Here is a 19,899-nt window from a genome sequence, read left to right as displayed (position 1 = left end):
TGGGCAGCACCTGCCTTTCATAAACCCACGTTTGACTGGGCCTGATCACCCACTTGTCCTATAGTGCCTGGATGTCATGTCATGATACACCCATACAGCACCTCCTGGTCTGCACCAGCTCCTGGTATCATTTAGGGTCAGCCAGGAGAAACAGGCACGAGGGGACATGTGGTCCTGACTTCATTCTGGATGACTCCCACTCCTCACTGCTTGCTTCCCCACCCCCAAAGGGAGTACAGACACATCTCTGGAGGTATCTACAGCTGATTTGTCACCCTGACTCTGTCTCTTAACGCTTATGGCCTGGGGCAAAGTGTTGGTTGGGAAGAGGTTCCCTCCTTACCTGGTGCTGCTGGGACTGGTGGCTTCCCCTCAGGCAGTGCATTGCAAAGACACAGGCCACCAAACGTGGGCACTGACAGGCTAAATGGGCCAGCTGGTCTACCCTGATTGCCCTTATGGTCAACAAAGAAAGATGGTCTCCTCATGGAGCCCAAGGAGGGATGCTGACATTGCAGTGGAGGTGGTCAGAAGAGGACAGCTAGTGTGGGCTGGTTGCACTGGGGCAGCAAATCATAGAAGCACAGAATCATGGAATGGTTTGGGTTGGAAGGGACCTTCAAGATCATCCAGTTCCAACCCCCCTGCATGGGCAGGGACACCTCCCACCAGCCCAGGCTGCTCCAAGCCCCATCCAACCTGCCCTTCAACACTGCCAGGGATGGAGCAGCCACCACCTCCCTGGGCAACCTTCCTCCTTTCTGGCCAGTCCCTCCTTTTTGTCAAGTCAATACACACCCCTTCTCCCCACAGAGCACTTCAGCTCTCCAGGGTGTCCTTGCCTGTCCTCATCTGGTCTTAGAGAAATGAATATTTGCACTGTCTTCTCCTTGGCAGCCCAGGAAGCCCAGGCTGTGCAAAGTCCATTGTGTGTCGGAAGGATCCAAGTGGATGATGAACGACCCTGCAATGGTCTTGATTTCAGGCCTAGGAGGTGCCACCCTCAAATGCAACCACCAAAAATCAGACCACCTGAAAACTCTGAAATGAACCTGAGCTGACAGATCCCACTGTCAGGATCAGCAGGAGACCTTTTCCCCCGTGGTGAGATGCCACAAGCCTGGAGAGGAGGAAGAGCCATGCAGGCTGACCCCACAAACCCTAGATCAGGCAACAAAAGCCCAGAGAGGCTTCCAGCAATGAGTTTTGCCCATTGAAACCTTGGATGAGGTGTGACCTCAATGCAGGGGTGTTTGGGATGTCTAGATCAGGGCAGCTCCACCGGTTCCAAGTTCTGCCTGGAGTTCTCGGTGGTTGGAGAACCCAGAGAGATGCTTGGATGGACCAGCCCAGGGTTCAGAGGGCACCAGCCCACAGGTTCCTGCAAACCTCAGTCCTCAGAATGTATGAGGCGACCAGGCTCAAGGTGTCCAAACCATCAGGACTCAGTGTGAGGACAATCCCCATCTCCCACAGGTCCACCTGCATCCCACGAGCAGATGTGGCCCAAGGGAGGAGATGTCCAGGAGCTCTTAGGAAAGGCTGGGAGAGACCAAAGCAAGGTGGCAGTGGGAGATGGGGAAAAAGACCTTGCAAACCAGAGGAATCCCTCCAAGTCCTTGCTTGCTCCTGGTTGGGGCACCACGAGGCAGTGGGAGATGGGGCAGGTTGTGGATGGGTTTTCCTGCTCTCACCTCCCTCCTGCTGGGGCACCACGAGGCAGTGGGAGATGGGGCAGGTTGTGGATGGGTTTTCCTGCTTTCACCTCCTTCCTGGTGGGAGGAAGAGGAGGGCTGGGGGAGGGGGTTCAGGGGCTGCCTTACCTGGGGAGGTTCTGCACTGCTCCTCACATTCCCACTTGCTTTGGAAGCGGTTGCTGTTCCCTCGGCATCCCCCAAAGAGGAAGGGCCTGCAGGACTTGGCCTCCAGGTGGTAATACCAGAGCAGGGTGTAGTGCTGGCAGGAGCCTTCATCCATGGGCTGCAGGCAGGGGGCTGCAGGGAAACACCCACCCCAACCACTCCTCTGTTGGACGCCGGGAAAGGGGGAAAAAAAAAGGCCACTTTCTGCCACCCCGAGTCCCACCTCCCTGGGCAAACGTGTGGGGCTGGTCCAGGGGCTTCACTGCCCCCCAACCCAAAGCAATGGGGTTGTTAAGAGCAAAGGGGGCAGCAAGGACCAAGAGGGGGGATCCAGCAGTGGATTTCCACAGCTGGAAGGGCATGAAGGTCCTTGTTGCCCCCTGGCACCATCCGCCACTGTGCTGCACACCCTGGTGGTCTCTGGTCCCAAGGAACCCCTGGGACAATGGAGGAGGGGGGGTGTGTGTGTGTTTGGGGTGTTGTCTGAGAGACTCTGACTGTGCATTTTGCTGGGGAGGCTGGACAATGCAGGATTGGGTGAAAAGACCCTCCATTTTGTTGTTTCTTTTTTTTCACCACAAGCTCAACAATCTGGGGCAGAAGCAGCTGCTTTGCAGCCAAGTGCAAAACTGACTGTGTAGGTTTGTAGGATGGATGGTGCTGGAACAGACCTTGAAGATCATGAAATCCAACCATTCCCCCAGCCCTGCCCAGTCCTCACTGCCCCACGTCCCTCAGCACCATCTCCAGGGCTTGGAAACCCCCCCAGGGATGGGGACTCCCCCCTGCCCTGGGCAGCCTGGGCCAGGCCCTGACAACCCTTGCCAGGAAGGAATTGTTCCCCAGATCCAACCTCAGCCTCCCCTGGCACAACTTGAGGCCGTTCCCTCTGGTCCTGTCGCTTGTTCCTGGGGAGCAGAGCCCGACCCCCCTGGCTCCAACCTCCTCTCAGCAGCTGCAGAGCCAGCAGGTCTCCCCTCAGCCTCCTTTGCTGCAGGCTCAACACCCCCAGCTCCCTCAGCTGCTCCTCACAAGTTCTCCAGCCCCTTCTCCTTCAGCTCCAGCCCCTTCCCCAGCTCCGGGGCCCTTCCCTGGACACGCTCCAGCCCCTCCATGTCCTTCTTGTCCTGAGGGGCCCATCATCCAGTTCCAACCCCCCTGCCATGGGCAGGGACACCTCCCACCATTCCAGGCTGCTCCAAGCCCCATCCAACCTGCCCTTCAACACTGCCAGGGATGGGGCAGCCACAGCTTCCCTGGGCAACCTGGGCCAGGCTCTCCCCACCCTCACAGCCCAGAATTTCTCCCTCACATCTCAGCTCCAGCTCCCTCTGCCAGCTGGAAACCCTTCCCCCTGCTCCCATCCCTCCCTGCCCTTGTCCCAAGCCCCTCCCCAGCTTTCCTGGAGCCCCTCCAGGCACTGGAAAGCTGCTATAAAGTCCCCCCCATGTCTGAACCTCTGCTTGGTGGCACTTGTAGCTCTTTCAGGGCCACGTCCCTTCCATCTCGATGCCAGAAAGCCCTTCCCACCCGAGAAGTGACTTCCCTAAATGTCACTTAATCCGGTGCGTTTCACCTGGTAATTGACCGGCGGCTTCTCGGCGCTGGTGCTGAGAGTGACCCCGTCCCTGCTGCTCCTGGGGAGCTGCTGGGGAAGGAAAAGGGAAATCACCCGTAATGAGGGCAGGCAAACAGATTAGCCACCAGTGCAGCAGAGACCCTTGGAGCCTTCCATGGATTTCCACCCCCGTAACGAGGTCCCTCCACAAATGTCAGGGAGCAATGGGGCCGAGGGGAGGGAGAACCCGGCGGCAATAAAGCTCCTCGACGCTGTGAAACAGCTCAGGCAGGAGAAGCTGGGTGTTGGTCAGAGGGAAACGGATGCATTTGTGGTTGTTTGCAGGAGATAAAGGTCAGGCTGGAGCTTTGTAAAGCCTGGGAGCTTTGGAGAAGGCAGGAGGGATGGGAATCTGGCAGCAATGCCCCTCTGGTGGCAGAGTCCTGTCACCCCGTCCCAGCGGGTGGGCAGGACCATAAGGCCCCTGGAAAAGCCACCCAGAAGCCACAATCCCGTGGGAACTGGAGAAGGAAGAACCCCAGCTGGTAGGTCTTCTGTGCCAAGGGGGCTGTGCTACAGGAAGGTGGGCCAAGCATTCCCCTAATGCTCACTACAGTGGCTCCTGGTCAGAAGAAAGTGTAGATGAGCTAAAACTGCCCCACCTGTCCTCTCCCTGGAAAGAGGGACAGTCTCAGGCATCAGTGGATTTCCCTACATCCATCAGGGTCATCTCCTGGGCTTTTTCCACCAGGACACTGCATCCCAAGGAGCCTCCTGGGGACCCACTCTGCCCTCCAGCCCATGGGCAAGCTGCAGGAGATAATTCACCTCCCTGTGACTGAGCAGCCTTCATCCTCCAAAACGATGGTTGCACCTCAGCTGCCTGGTGCTGCTCAAGATCCTACTGGGAGCTTGATGATACCCAAAAAACTTGGCCAGTAGTGGATCATACTCTTGCCCTGCCCAGTTGTCTGGTGGTGAAGTGTGAGAAGGTGCCACAAAATCACTGGCATTCAATACAGTCTCTATTGAATGTGACTTCAGGGCAGGACCTTGGCCCTCCCCTCTCCTCCTCTCTCTTGGGCAGCACAAAGGGACAGAAATAGAGCTGGTTGTTTTCTCCTTAGCTCTAATCAGTCGTTTTATACCCATGAAAGGGTTCACGAGGCCCTAGGTAGAAATTGTCTGTAATAGCTTGAGTGTTTGGTCTCAGAGATGCAATTTCTGGCTGGTGGGAAGTTTTACTGGAGGTTAAAAAGGACGTGGTGGGGAATGAGGATAAAATCAGACTGAAAATCAGAGAATCATGAAGGTTGGAAGGGACCTTAAAGATCAGCAAGTTCCAACCCCCCTGCCATGAGCAGGGAACCACCAGACCAGGTTGTACAAAACCTCCTCCAACCTGGCCTTAAAAACCTCCAGGGATGGGGCATCAACAACCTCCCTGGGCAACCCATCCCAGTTCCTCACCACCCTTAGAGTGAAGAATTTCTTCCTAATGTCTTACCTCAATCTCCCCTCTTCCAGTCTAAAGCCCTTCCCCCTGCTCCCATCCCTCCCTGCCCTTGTCCCAAGCCCCTCCCCAGCTTTCCTGGAGCCCCTTCAGGCACTGGAAACTGCTCTAAGGTCTCCCTGGAGCCTTCTCTTCTCTAATGGCTGTTTCTTCTGAAATGGCTGTCTCCTTCCAGCCTTTCAAAATACATCCTTCTGGAAGTGGTGGTCATCACTGAGGCCACAGGTTTGGTTTTTTTCCTCACCCACCATCACTTCCAGGGCCACCTGGAAGCTCACCTCATCTCCAGCTCTTTTCAGCCCAGGGGCAAGGCCACACTGGGAGCCCTCACTGGAAATCCCACCAGTCCCTTATTTCTGCTCAGTCCCATTGGAAATGGGTTCACAGTTTGCTTCAGAACATACCAGCTACCATGGTTGGAAAGATGACAAGCAGGTAGCTGCACTTACCTGCAACAGGTGAAGGTGGCTCCATGAAGGGCTTCACCATAGTCAACAACGTGGTCATGCTCTGGGTTCTGTTAAGCATTTCTTCCTGGCTTTCACCATCCCTCCTGGTGTGCTCCTGAAGCTGAAGGTACCCTTGGAGCTGCCTGTTGATTTCAGCTGCCTCCAGACCTGTGGATTTAATCACTGGGTCAGTGAGGATAAAATCTGGTGCCAGAGTTGGAAAGCCTCCATGCTTTGGGTGACCTCTACCTTGGTGGATTTGCTTTCTGAACACAGAGCAGGAGGGGAATATCCCACACCAAGAGAATTCCCAGCTACTCCCAGGGCCTGTGACTCTACTGGGTTCTTACATCCAGAGCAAGGATCCTGCTCCTTGACCCACCATTTGGAAAATGTTCTGCTTTTCTACACTATGAAACAAAGAGTTATGAAGGCTAATTATATATATAAAATAATGTAACAACCAGGAAGGAAAAATTAAAGCAAATCCATCCCTGGAGAACATGAGTTTGCTGCAATTTAGAGTCAAATTGCTGCTCTGAAGATCCTTCTTTGTCTATTCCTGGTTTAAACCATTAAAAGAAGCTGTGATGAGGAACCCTTTCCAGGTGCAGGGGTGGCCTAGAAATGTAGAGGGAAAGAGTCAGGTTAGATGAGATGTTCCAGGGCAACCAAGGCATCAAAGCTGAGTTGACAGAAAAGACATGGACCTACAAGACACGGGCAGGGATGAAGGTCAGATCCAGAGCTGGAAACGTTCCTCTAGATGCCTTCATGTGAACTGGGTGTCTCAGCTGGCTTCCTATGGCCAGCTGAGATCCAGAACCTAGTTCAGCAATTCCCACAGAAAAACTAGACCCTGAATGACTTGCTCACATGTAGGCAAAGACCTGGAAGAACCAAGTCCTCCCTGAAGCATGGAGGATGAGCCTCTGGCTGAACACGGAGGGTTTACCTTGGGGTTGGCAGATTGGCCCTCCAGGCTCCATGGATCACATGGATAAGACCTCCACAATGGGAGCTTCCACTCTAGGCACCTTGCTGGAGCTTATCATGATGGTTTGGGATGGTGGAGCAACAGGATCTGTTTTATGGGCAGGGTGGAGTGTTCCTCAAGCTGCAGCTTTTAAAGCCAGGTGTCAGAAATGCTTGTCAGGAACAGTTTTGATCCTGCCTTGCAGTGGAGGCTGGAAGCAGGAGACCTCTTGGTGTTCCTCTCAACCCTGTTTTCTCAGATTCCCCTCAATAAACTGTCCCCTAGAGCCAGGATCTAAGAGCAGTGGGTGATCCATGCTCATTTGCTGTCCTGAATCACAGGAAAAAAAAAAAACAACCACGAAAAAACACTTATTCACAACATCTTTTTCTTTTCATTTCAGGCTGTTTTGGGGTGAGAAGAACATCCTTTACTGCCTGAATCCACATGCATGTCTAAGCAGCCTTATCCTTCTCCAGGAGGATCCTTCCCAACTCACCTCCACGATCTGCAAACGTAAGAGAAACAGGGCAAAGTCTGTTTCCTACTGCTTTTTTTTTTTCCCTCTCTCTATAGGTTTTCCTTTTTCCCCCCCCCCTTCATTTTTACAGGCAGCAAATGATTTCATGGACTCTTTTTTTCCTCCTTGTTTTTCCCCCTCTTCAAAGCATTTAAATGACTCCTCATAACTGTGGTTAGATCTTAGGGAGAAATTCTGGGCTGTGAGGGTGGGGAGAGCCTGGCCCAGGTTGCCCAGGGAAGCTGTGGCTGCCCCATCCCTGGCAGTGTTGAAGGGCAGGTTGGATGGGGCTTGGAGCAGCCTGGAATGGTGGGAGGTGTCCCTGCCCATGCAGGGGGTTGGAACTAGGTGATCTTTAAGGTCCTTCCAACCCAAACCATTCCATGATTCTATGATCTCTAACAAGTGTGTTACCAGCTTAAAGGCTGAAGCACCTTGGACGTGGTGATGAGCCCAAACCCTCCCTGGCCAGCCCTGAGGCAGGAGTGGGGCAGCTCTGCTGGCCTTCAGGTAGCTGGACCTCCACAGGGCAAGGAAAACAAGACCCCCAAATCCTGACACCCTCATGATGTTGGGTTCCTGGGTTAAAACCAGCCCTAACCGTGACGGGTTTTGTTACAGCTGGGAGGTTGGTTGACACTCATTTGCCACCAGAGAGGAGAGGTCTGTGTGTCAAGAAGTGCCACCAAGTAAGACAGGAATGAAAAGGTTGTTATCAGGTAGAATTCAGCTCCAAACTTTCCCCCCTGTGACCCAGAGCCTGTCACCAATCAGTGGGGAAATGGAGATGACCAGGGAGAAAAGACACGCTGACAAAACTACAGAAAGAGAAATAGAAAGAGAGCTGAGAGGGGGAAAAAAAATAAGAGCTTGAGTAGGAGGTCAGAGACCTTGTGGCCCAGAAGCCTGAACTCATCTCCAAGCTTGGAGAGGTGACGTTTCTCTGCTTCCTGCTAATGGGTGATATTTGCTGTGCAGAGCCAGCATGTGCCAGTGTTCAAATTGCTCCAATTTAGGTGCTGGCAGGTGTCAGAGTGGTGGCCCCAAGTGTGGCAATAGTTTGAAGCTTAAAGAAGGGAGATTCGGGTTGGACATGAGGAAAAAGTTCTTCCCTGTGAGGGTGGGGAGAGCCTGGCCCAGGTTGCCCAGGGAAGCTGTGGCTGCCCCATCCCTGGCAGTGTTGAAGGGCAGGTTGGATGGGGCTTGGAGCAGCCTGGGCTGGTGGGAGGTGTCCCTGCCCATGCAGGGGGGTTGGAACTGGATGATCTTGAAGGTCCCTTCCAACCCAAACCATTCCATGATTCCATGATTCTATGACTTACCACATCTGCCTCTCACTTCACTCCTGACCATCTCCTTCACCTCTTCCTCCTGTGCCACAGGGGAAAGCAGAGGTTAGGGGTGGTTTTCTGCCCTCCCACCATCTCCTTCTGCTCTGTGCCCCATACCAATGTTGCTTGTCCCACCAGAGGTGGCCTCTGGGACCACAGCTGAAACCATCTCAGCTTGGGTATGGCCATGATCAGAGATGTGCAGCTGGTGTCACAGAGACCTGGGTTCAAGATTTGTGTCTCATCAGGGTAATTATTCACTTTGCAAATTCGTGTCTGTCCTGTAGCACCAGAAGGACATGGAGCTGTTGGAGAGAGGCCAGAGGAGGCCCCGGAGATGCTGGGAGGGCTGGAGCAGCTCTGCTCTGGAGACAGGCTGGGAGAGTTGGGGTGTTCAGCCTGGAGAAGAGAAGGCTCCAGGGAGACCTGAGAGCACCTTCCAGGGCCTGAAGGGGCTCCAGGAAAGCTGGGGAGGGGCTTGGGCCAAGGGCAGGGAGGGATGGGAGCAGGGGGAAGGGTTTCCAGGTGGCAGAGGGAGCTGGAGCTGAGATGTGAGGGAGAAATTCTGGGCTGTGAGGGTGGGGAGAGCCTGGCCCAGGTTGCCCAGGGAAGCTGTGGCTGCCCCATCCCTGGCAGTGTTGAAGGGCAGGTTGGATGGGGCTTGGAGCAGCCTGGAATGGTGGGAGGTGTCCCTGCCCATGCAGGGGGGTTGGAACTGGTTAATCTTTAAGGTCCCTTCAACCCAAACCATTCTATGATTCTATGACTCCATTTCTTGCCCCAGGGAGCTGGGATCCCCAGCCCAATGTGAGGACCATGGCACACCTCAGGTCATAGTTGGCTTTCCAGTGTGTCCCCCCACCCTTTTGCCCCTGTCCCTGAGATCCATGACCTATCACATGTCCCCTCCCTCTGAGAAGCTTCATCAAGCCACCTGCATCTATGCAAAGGGGCTACTCAAACTGCACTGCAGGCTTGGCCCATGGAAATGGGCTGTAGCACCAGATTCAGGTGAGATGTAGCTTCACCTGATCTTGTTCTTCTCTATCTCTTTTCCAGTTAATATTGTTCTCCCCTGAATGAGACAACTGGTCTCATGGATTTTGAACCTATCCTCCACCCTTGGCCCAGCCAATTGCCACTGGCTCATCATCCATGTGTGATGGTGGGTGTCCTACTGCGTTTCACCTGGTCACCTCCTCTTATCCTTGGCAGGGATGACAAATTTTGGGGCACTTTCTGAGTAGGGAGCTGGGCTCTTCAGCAGCCCACACACTGGGCACCCCTGCCCATCCCAACTCTTGCTAGAACTTACCCTGCCTGACCTCCCTCCACACGCTAGAAAGATGAAAGAACCATGTCAGATCAGCCAAGTGGCACAAAACACATTTGCCTTATTTTCTTGCTCTTGCTCTTGTTCTTGTTCTTCTTCCTCTTCTTCTTGTTCTTGTTGTTCTTGTTCTTGTTCTTGTTCTTGTTCTTGTTCTTCTTCTTCTTCTTGTTCTTCTTGTTCTTGTTCTTGTTCTTCTTGTTCTTCTTGTTCTTGTTCTTGTTCTTCTTGTTCTTCTTGTTCTTGTTCTTGTTCTTGTTCTTCTTCTTCTTCTTCTTCTTCTTCTTCTTCTTCTTCTTCTTCTTCTTCTTCATTATTATTAATTATTATTACTATTAGGGACCTGCACAGGGATTTTCACTCACCCCTGTGGGTCAACCACCCCTTCCTCTGGATTTATAAACCCAGGGCAGGATCTTTTCTAAAGCAGGAATTTCATTCCTCTCCCCAGGAGGAGAAGCAGAACTCCCCCCCTTTTGTTCCTCTGGGGAGTCTGAATTGATTCTCCCTGTTCCCCTACCTTAAGATTCTTCTCTTTTGCCTTTTTGCTTCTTTCCAGGCAGTAGTTTTTTTAACCCAGTACTCATAAAGAGTTTCTTTGAAGGGCTGCCTTGCATTTTAGGTTTGTTTTTTCGTTTTTTTCTTGAGAAATCAGTAGTTCAGCTTCAATTGTGAGACCTTCTGGAGGCCTCTTCCCAGCTGCCTCTTCAGGAGTTATTTCTGTGGTTATTTCATCTGATTTTGCAGCAATGCCAGCCCCCCCCAGCTCCCCCCATCCCCCAGCTGCTTTGAAAACCTGCCACGTTTCTCTCTCCTGCTCTTTCTGAGCCTTTGATCACTGGTATCTTCGGGTTTGGCGCTCACCTGATCTGCCAAACACCAGTTTGGAGCATCCTGGGGAGGACGGGAGAGGGGGAATTTGTCTGGGGCTCTGGGTGGTTGTTTGAACTTGGCTTTGGACAGCCCAGCTCTGCTCTGGCCCCAGCCTGTGCGTGTCTGATGTCTCTGGGTAATGATCAACACTCTCATTTCCTGGATATTCTCTGAATGAATCTGTTTTTCCAGCATTTTCCTCCTCCCTTACACCTTTTTAGGGGCAGTTTGCTCTATTTTCTCTATTCAGGCCTGTGTAATAGGACTCGATCTTGAGCTGAAGTACTCACAGAAAGACCAGGATCTCCCTTTTCTCCTTTCTGGCCAGCTGGACCATTTTCACCCTGTTAAAAACACTCAAGTCATTACAAAAGCTGAGCAGATTGACCATTAAATGCCCCAAGAATAAGTGCACCTGAGAGAAGAAAAGATGTGCCAGGAAGGGATATCAGTGAGTAGCTCATGGAGCATGAAGGAACAGACTCATCCACTTGCAAGGAAGCAAGAACAAAAGTGAGCTGGGTGCAGGGTCCCAGCTTTTTTTGGGGGGGATCATTTGGGAATTTCAACAAACCATAAGGTTGTCACCAGCTACAATGTGAGTCGAGTTTCTTTGGAGTTTGCAAGAGACCCCAAGGGCTGAGGTGGAGACCTGGAGAGGGTCTGGCCTCCAGGGAACCTCTGGGAACCAGACCAGGCAGAAGATTTCAACAGGGATTGCTGAAAAGATGGAGCCTGGGAGGATGCTGAGGTTTCCCAACTGGGCTTTCCTGCTCTTCACTGGTGAGGACTGGATTTGTTGATTAAAAATACTCGGAAGGAAAAAGGAGCACAGGAAAAAAAATAATCAAAATGACCTACATTAAAGCTATGATGGTCGTTTGGGCTCTTGGATGTGCATGAAAAGGCTGAGTAGCAAAAGTGCTGCCCTGAGTGTTGTTTTACTCCTGGCCTGCCATGGCAAGCACAGGTGGGGATGTGCTGGCCCAGAAAGATGATGCTCCTAAAGAAGTCTTCCATAAAACATCTGGTAGGGCTCACAGCAGTTGCCCCAGCTCGAGAGACAGAAGTGTAGGGAGCATTGCTCTTGTCAAGTGCCTGGTCACCCTGTCCTCAACACTGGTGAGGCTGCACCTCAAATCCTGGGGTCAGTTCTGGGCTAAAAGAAGGACACGGAGGGGCTGGAGCGTGTCCAGGGAAGGGCCCCAGAGCTGGGGAAGGGGCTGGAGCTCAAGGAGAAGGGGCTGGAGAACTTGTGAGGAGCAGCTGAGGGAGCTGGGGGTGTTGAGCCTGCAGCAAAGGAGGCTGAGGGGAGACCTGCTGGCTCTGCAGCTGCCTGAGAGGAGGTTGGAGCCAGGGGGGTCGGGCTCTGCTCCCCAGGAACAAGCGACAGGACCAGAGGGAACGGCCTCAAGTTGTGCCAGGGGAGGCTGAGGTTGGATCTGGGGAACAATTCCTTCCTGGCAAGGGCTGTCAGGGCCTGGCCCAGGCTGCCCAGGGGGGAGTCCCCATCCCTGGAGGGGTTTCCAAGCCCTGGAGATGGTGCTGAGGGACACGGGGCAGGGGTGGCCTTGGCAGGGCTGGGGGAACGGTTGGGCTGGGGGATCTGAAAGGTCTTTTCCAACCAAAATGAGAGCTCAGAAATGCAGCCTGGAGCAGCCAGGGCTGATCCAGCCCCAGTGCAGAGCTCCTCACTGCTGGAGGAGCCTCACCAGGAGGGCAGGCTGGCTCACCCCCAGACTGACCATTTCTCCTTTTGGCCCGTCCACGCCTGGGGGTCCCCTGGGGCAGAGCTGAGATCGGCCTCTTTTCCCTCGTGGACCCTAGAGAGGAAGAAGGAAACTCAATCAGCAGCTCCCAAGCACCCTCTGGAGATACCCCACACCACCAGCTGGGGTTTGTTTTCCCCCCTAAAGCCCAACCTGAGCACAAGCAGAAGATACTCAGAGCCCTCTGGAGTTCAGGTGCTCCCCAGGCAGTTCAGATGTGATGGGGCAGAGTCTTGGGCTTTGCCCCCCTCTGTCCTGGGATAAGGAACTCCCCTTGTTCCCTCTCTGCAGGGAAGGATGGATGCTGTGGGGGGAGCAGGTGGTTTTCTCCCTCCACGTCTTTGTCTGCCCTGGTCCTAAACTCAGGAAGGGAGTCTCAGCAGGAGGAGAAGGGCTCTCAGATGGAGGGAACACCCTCCCACCTCAGGACTGAGGGTGGCCTCACTGCCATTCACACCCAGGGGCTTTCTCTTTTAACTCAGGGGAAAGACAAGTGTGTGGGGGGGTGGGTGTAGAAAGTGGCATCTCCCAGACTCTCTTTAGTCAGTGTCCAAACTGAAGTCATTCATCACCTCTCTGAGCAGGCAGGACTTGTACCTGCTAATGGAAAATCTTCCAGCCTTTTTAAACATACATGAGGGGGGGTGGGTGGGTTTCCTACTTTTGGCTCCTTCCTCCCTTCTGTGATGCTTTTGATACATTTTTCATGGCAAGGTGCAGCCTGGGGAGCAAGGCAGAGAAAAAGGATGATGCTGCTGCAGTCTGAAGGTGGATCTAATCCATTTTTTATTGTCCTGGAAGGGTCTGTCTGCACCTGCACCCCTTTAGGGGGAGGCTTGGGGGGCAGTCCTTCCTGCAGTGGGTGGGATTCAGCTGTGGCTGTGGGCTCCTGGGCAATGCAGGAGGTCAAGAGCACCCTCTGTGCCCTGGCACCATGGACCAGACTATTCTAGGTCGAGTCTTCTATTTGGTGACCCAACAGAGATGCTCAGTTTGACCATCAATGCAACAAGGACCCAGCTGCACCACCTGTGTTTCCCTTTCCTTAATCACCTCTTCCCTGAGATTTAAACCCTCATGGTGGGTATTTTTGGGTTTGTGGCTCCAAGGAGCAGGGTGAAGACTCACCAGACATGATGCTCCTCCTCTGTATGGAGGAAAACCAGGTTAAGAATCAGTCAAGCCCACATAAGCACCTTTATACCACCCAACTCAGAAGTCCTGCAGGACAGGGAGACCTCTGAATTCCAGGAAGCTGATCTGATGAGGTCCAGACTCATTCAGAATTCCACATGAAAATGGGTCTGAACTGCCCCAGCTTCTGTCCTCAGAAGCAGTTTTCACTGGTGTGTCTTTAGCAGCACAGCCCTGAGCTGCCAGATGCAGCTGCACTACTGAGTGTGCTTCTCACGTGGTGAAGGGTAAACCAGTGGTGGTTGGAGTTTGGGTTATTTGGTGGAAGTAACTCTGAGACCCCACCTGCAGAACCGTGCCTAACTCTGGAGCCACCAACACAAGAAGAACATGGGGCAGTTAGAAGGAGTCCAGAGGAGGACATAAAGATGATTCAACAAGGCCAAATGCAAGGTTCTGCACTTGGGCCCAATCCCAACCACTAATACAGGCTGGGAGGAGAATGGATGGAGAGCAGCCCTGAGGAGAAGGACTTGGGGGTGTTGGGGGAGGAGAAGCTCAAGAGGAGCCAGCACCATGTGCTGGAGCCCAGAAACCACCCTGTGTGTCCTGGGCTGTCACCAGCAGGGTGACCAGCAGGGCCAGGGAGGGGATTGTCCCCTCTGCTCTGCTGAGACCCCCCTGCAGGGCTGGGGCCACCTCTGGGGTCCCCAACACAGGAAGGACATGGAGCTGGTGGAGAGAGGCCAGAGGAGGCCCTGGAGATGATGGGAGGGCTGGAGCAGCTCTGCTCTGGAGACAGGCTGGGAGAGTTGGGGTGTTGAGCCTGGAGAAGAGAAGGCTCCAGGGAGACCTGAGAGCACCTGCCAGGGCCTGAAGGGGCTCCAGGAAAGCTGGGGAGGGGCTTGGGACAAGGGCAGGGAGGGATGGGAGCAGGGGGAAGGGTTTCCAGCTGGCAGAGGGAGCTGGAGCTGAGATGGGAGGGAGAAATTCTGGGCTGTGAGGGTGGTGAGACCCTGGCCCAGGTTGCCCAGGGAAGCTGTGGCTGCCCCATCCCTGGCAGTGTTGAAGGGCAGGTTGGATGGGGCTTGGAGCAGCCTGGAATGGTGGGAGGTGTCCCTGCCCATGCAGGGGGGTTGGATCTAGATGACCTTTGAGTTCCCTTCCAACCCAAACCTGTGATTCCACGATAGTTCAGCAGGGCATGGCAGATTAAAGAAGAAACCCCTACCAGGACCTTCACCTCCTGACCTTGTTTTCAAACCAACATCCCCTGACATCAGCTTTTCTTTTGTTCCCCGTTCTTTCACGGTCACTCATGCATTCTCCTGGCCAAGCCTGAAACTCAGCCCGTCCCACCAGCACAAATGAGAAGACTGTCTCCATTTCCAGTTCCCATTCACTTGAAAAGCTCTTCCTCACTCGGTGGCTGCTGCCCGAGGGCGGGTGATGAGCATTAATCTCTGGCATCGTCCCCCCTCACCGTCTTGGCAGCAGCAAGAGGCTCTTCATTAGCACAGAACCTGGGGGCAGCGTGTTCCTGCTCAGAAACAGGATCAGCACGTCTCCTTTCCAAGTCTTTTCTTTTTTTTTTTGCTACATTTCCAAAGGTCCCCAGCGTGTCTTGAATGCAGAGGAACTTATTAAACGTGGCCCTCAAACGGGGCCCAAAAGCCACCAGCTCCCTGGCATCCTGCTCCCTGGGTAATTAGCAACAGGAGGGGCGGGGTCGATGCCCTGTTAATTTGAAGTTAGCAGTCTTCCTTCCTTCCCTGAGAGGTCAGATCTGAGGGCTGCAGGTGGGAAAGAAGGAGAGGAGGAAAGGGGGGGGGGAAACAGAAAAACAACCGGTGGCGACCGGCGCGCCGAGACGCGCGGGGAGTCGGGCAAGATGCCACAGCAAGGCAGCAGGGTTTGCAGCTGTCTCCACGTAGGAGACCCCAGGTGGCAGCTGGCAAGAGGTGGGGACACGTGCGGGGTGCTAGGGCAGGTGAGGGTGCGAGGTGCAGGTCTCCCCAGGGTTTAGGGCAATGCTTGCTGCTCACCTGCGACCCCGGTTCACCCCGCGGCCCTCCAGGTCCAGCTGGTCCAGCATCTCCAGGCTTCCCAGGCCATCCCATCTGTCCTTTGAAGCCTCCCAAGCCAGGAACTCCCTTGGCCCCCTGAGAGAAGTTCAGAGCTCATGTCAAGCAGGGGTAGTTCGAGAGCTGGGCCAGTCAAAACGTTTACCCCAAAACTTCCCTGATATTGGCAATTACGTTCTACTGTGAACTGATCAGCAGTGGGATGGTAGAGATCACTTCATCTTTGCTCTCCACCTTGTCCAGAAGGTACTCCACTGCTTGGTGACATGGACGTGCTCTGGGATGATGCCCAAATATTTCTACTGCCCAGATCTCCCTGCGTATTTACTCTGTAGCCCTGGAACAAAATGTGACTCCCGAGGAGGAGAAAAGGAGCTCCCAAGAGCTGACCTAGACATTTCCTACTCATCTGCACCGTGGTGTTTTCTCCTGGAGCTGCTGTGAGGAGAAAAATCTCCCTTGAAACACAGCAGAAGGGAAGACCTCCAATCAGACCAACACCCGACCTTCAGCAGTGGCCAAAGAGCAGGTGTTTGTGGGAGAGGAAGACAACGGGAGAGGAAGGCTGTGATATCTCCTCAGAAACAACCTCCCAGCCTCCAACCATCCACCCTTTTGGAGAGACGGGGTGGGGAGGGTTGTTGACAAGAGAAGGGCTCTTTGTTGTCTGGATGGTTCCTGTGTGATGTGCTCTGGGTGACCCTGCTCTGGCAGGGGGGTTGGATTAGATGATCTTTCGAGGTCCCTTCCAACCCCTGTGATCCTGTGATTCCATGATTCTATGGTCACAGATGACCATCAGAGGATGAGGACCAGAAGAACTGACCCCGAGTCAGCTGGAGACCACCTGGTGGAGCTGAATGCAAGAAGGGAAAATGCCAAAAGGATTTGATGGAGGCTGATTGTGTGTCTCTCTCTGGTTTTTTTTAGAAACAGTTTCTGTTTGAAACGAAAACCTGGTTTTGTCTTGTCTTTTACCCCAAGGGAATGCACAAACATGGGAAAACCAAGAAGTGCAAGAAGGAAGATGGGGAGTGGGGAGTGATCAAGGTGGGGCTTCCTCGGGGAGCTGAGGGCAGAGCCCAGGAGCAGGTCAGCTTGGAGACCCTCCCCACTCCCACGGCCAAGGTGCCCAGGAGAGAGCAGCTTTGTCTGCTTTTTCTGACTCCACAACATCCCAGGCACCCTGGGCAAGGAGCTGTTGGAGAAACCCTGACCATTAACTCCACTTCAGGGGTTTGGGGTTGGCTTTTCCTCACACCAACCAGGCACCCTCCTGCTGTCTCATGCATTGGCAGAAGGTGGAATTTAAGGAGACCTTGGTCCTGCCCTTTCCAGCTGCAATTCCAGCCTTAATGCTCCAAAGACTTGACATTTGCCCACTGGAAAGGGTACCTATGATGTAGGGAGTGTGTGATTTTGTTAACTAGACCTGATGGATGTGGGATTTACTCTTTCATAAAAGACAGCTTGATGAGTCTGGTGAGTACTGACCTTTTCTCCTTTCTCCCCAGGAATCCCTGAGGAACCATTGTCCCCTGAAGCTCCACGTTCACCCTGGAAGGAGCCAAGACAAAATCAAGGCTGAAATCATAGAAACACATGGAGCTGTTGGAGAGAGGCCAGAGGAGCCACGGAGATGCTGGGAGGGCTGGAGCAGCTCTGCTCTGGAGACAGGCTGGGAGAGTTGGGGTGTTGAGCCTGGAGAAGAGAAGGCTCCAGGGAGACCTGAGAGCACCTTCCAGTGCCTGAAGGGGCTCCAGGAAAGCTGGGGAGGGGCTTGGGACAAGGGCAGGGAGGGATGGGAGCAGGGGGAAGGGTTTGCAGCTGGCAGAGGGAGCTGGAGCTGAGATGTGAGGGAGAAATTCTGGGCTGTGAGGGTGGGGAGAGCCTGGCCCAGGTTGCCCAGGGAAGCTGTGGCTGCCCCATCCCTGGCAGTGTTGAAGGGCAGGTTGGATGGGGCTTGGAGCAGCCTGGAATGGTGGGAGGTGTCCCTGCCCATGCAGGGGGGTTGGATCTAGATGATCTTTAAGGTTCCATCACTTCATATGTGCAATGGGGCCTGTGCAGCATCAGGGCAGAGGTGAATGAACCTGGTTGAGCTTTGCAGAGGCAAGTGAAGGTCCCCATGTCAGATGTCCAAGCATCTTCACCCAGACCTATGCTGGCTTTTAGGAACAGATTCAGAATAACTCCATTTAGAATCACAGAATCATTTTGATTGGAAAACACCTTTAGCACCATCAAGTCCAGCCCTTAACCAAACACTGCCAAGGGCACCCCTAAACCGGGTCCCTCAGCACCACACCTACATGGCTTTGAAATCCCTCCAGAGATGGTGACTCCACCACTGCCCTGGGTGGCCTGTTCCAGTGGTTGGCAACCCTTTTGATGAAGAAATTGTTCCTAACATCGGACCTAAACCTTTCCTGGCACAACTTGAGGCTGTTTCCTAGTGCCTTTTGAAAGAAAGAATCACGTTGCAGAGGTAGTTTTACAGCATCTGCCCAGTTTTCAGGACACCACTTACTTGTAGGCAGAAACATCACTTAGATATTCACCTTTGGCCCGTATCGTCCATCCAAACCTGGGATTCCTGCTTTTCCAGGCCTGCCAGCTTCTCCCTGTGGAGGAAAAAAGCAGTGGAAGCCCAAACAACCCCTAAAATATAGGGCAAGCTGACTCCAACGTGGCAAGTGGTGCTCCAGAGGGGAACACGTTCCCACTCCTGGCAACAGAATGCCCAAGACAAAACTCCTGCTTCAGACCAGGATAAAGTTCAGCCTGCCCTGACTCCAGGGCAAGGAAGGTGGGAAGTTCACTCAACAACACTTCATTTACCCAACAGGCCAGGCTGATGATGGAAAAGTAACAACAAGAAGAAGAAGAACAACAGCTCCCATTGGCTCAGCTACCAACAGCTCCCTTAACTTCTTCTCAAGCTTCTCAAAACCCTTTCATAAAGAGACCATTAAGGGGCAATTATCCCTCTTTATGGAGGAAGGACCAGCAGTGCTGCCAGTTGGAGCAGTAACAGCAAATTGAGGTCAGGCAGTTGCTAGGCCACAGGCCAGGAGGGGATTTGGGCAAAGTCTGTTCAGTTTGTTATCTTTTTTGGTTTTTTTTTTCACCTCAGATTATCCAAAAGTTCCCTGCAAGCCCTACAACCACCCCATCTGTGGCTCCCTGTCCCCCCGCAGCCCCAAGCCACTGAGAAGGGACTTCTCCTGGCATTTTTGAGGTGGTTTCTCCAGGAGTTGTGCCTTCCTAGGGAGGAGTGGGAGACGCTGCTGGAAATGGGGCAGTCAGAGCAGGGTGGACACCTGGGCTGAGCTCACCTTGCTGCCCTCAGCTCCAGGGGCACCAGCACGTCCTGGGAGCCCTCGTAAGCCCTGAGGAGAAAGGAGATCCTAGAACAGCAGCACAGAATTGCTTGGGCTGGAAAAGACTTTCAGATCCCCCAGTCCAACTGTTCCCCCAGCCCTGCCAAGGCCACCACTTCCCCACATCCCTCAGCACCATCTCCAGGGCTTGGAAACCCCCCCAGGGATGGGGACTCCCCCCCTGCCCTGGGCAGCCTGGGCCAGGCCCTGACAACCCTTGCCAGGAAGGAATTGTTCCCCAGATCCCACCTCAACCTCCCCCTCAGCCTCATTATCTTCAGACTAAAACACCCCGGTTCCCTCAGCCACTTCTCATCAGACTCGTGTTCTAAAGCATCACGGGAGCTGATGAGAAATCAAGGTGAGGGCCAGAGGGAAGAACTCTGGAGGGCACAAGCCTGGCCCAGATCTAGGGCTCCAACCTCTTTTCTCTTGCCCATAGCATCTTGCCCCACCAGCCCCACCCCAGCCTGGAGCTCGAGCTCTCTCCTCTGTCTGTCCCGAGCTTTATTTCACAGAACCATGGAGTGTTTCAGGTCAGAAAGCAACTCTGGAGGTCATCTCATCCAACTCCCCTCCTCAAGCATGCCCACCTAAATCTGATTAACCAGGACTATGTCCAGACAGCTCTTGAATATCTCCAAGGATGGAGATTTCATGGGATGTCACTCATTCCCTACCTTTGATCCTTTCTGCCCAATGTCACCAGTGGTCCCAGGATCACCTTTCTCTCCCTACATTAAAAAAAAACCACAACAGACCAACAGATCATCCACAGCTTGAAAGGTTAAGAACATGTCCTTGGTGATGGCATCACCCTGCAGTTATATTGTGCTTTTTAACCATCACAGGCTCCGTGAAAATCTGCAGATCATGGTCACCTTGCTGCTAGAAGTGCAACCAGCTCTAGGGTGGGACAGGGAGCAACCTTGCAGATGAGCAGCTGTGACAGGGCTTCTAGCAAGGTGGGACAAAATGCTGTGGGGAGTCACCACAGGGCTTGTAGTTTCTCCTGGGCAGCGTTTGGAAAATGACCCTTGAGGACCTGCCTGTTGGAGTGAATGTCACTCAGGTTTGGGAGCTAATGGAGTGGCAAGAGTCACAAGGATCTGCATCA

The 19,899-nt window shown here is 53.6% G+C and overlaps 1 protein-coding gene across 1 annotated transcript in view; it reads right to left on the bottom strand.

Moving 5' to 3' along the window:
- Positions 1–1,761: 1,761 nt before the first annotated feature.
- LOC127386951 (collagen alpha-1(VII) chain-like) overlaps positions 1,762–19,899 on the bottom strand; it is a 93,671-nt gene continuing 75,533 nt past the window's right edge. Inside the window, exons 64-76 of the mRNA XM_051624760.1 lie at positions 19,463–19,516; positions 18,738–18,791; positions 17,961–18,023; positions 16,894–16,956; positions 15,361–15,477; positions 12,158–12,235; positions 10,703–10,756; positions 8,201–8,249; positions 6,830–6,866; positions 5,383–5,552; positions 3,439–3,510; positions 1,824–1,994; positions 1,762–1,772 (exon numbers count right to left, since the gene is read on the bottom strand). Coding sequence (XP_051480720.1) covers positions 1,762–1,772; positions 1,824–1,994; positions 3,439–3,510; positions 5,383–5,552; positions 6,830–6,866; positions 8,201–8,249; positions 10,703–10,756; positions 12,158–12,235; positions 15,361–15,477; positions 16,894–16,956; positions 17,961–18,023; positions 18,738–18,791; positions 19,463–19,516 — 993 coding nt within the window. The remainder of the gene's footprint in view (positions 1,773–1,823; positions 1,995–3,438; positions 3,511–5,382; positions 5,553–6,829; positions 6,867–8,200; positions 8,250–10,702; positions 10,757–12,157; positions 12,236–15,360; positions 15,478–16,893; positions 16,957–17,960; positions 18,024–18,737; positions 18,792–19,462; positions 19,517–19,899) is intronic.

This window comes from Apus apus, chromosome 1, assembly GCF_020740795.1.
Source record: "Apus apus isolate bApuApu2 chromosome 1, bApuApu2.pri.cur, whole genome shotgun sequence".
Classification (NCBI taxonomy): domain Eukaryota; kingdom Metazoa; phylum Chordata; class Aves; order Apodiformes; family Apodidae; genus Apus; species Apus apus.
Note: the sequence above shows the minus strand (reverse complement) of the source record. Positions and strands in the feature narration are given on the sequence as shown.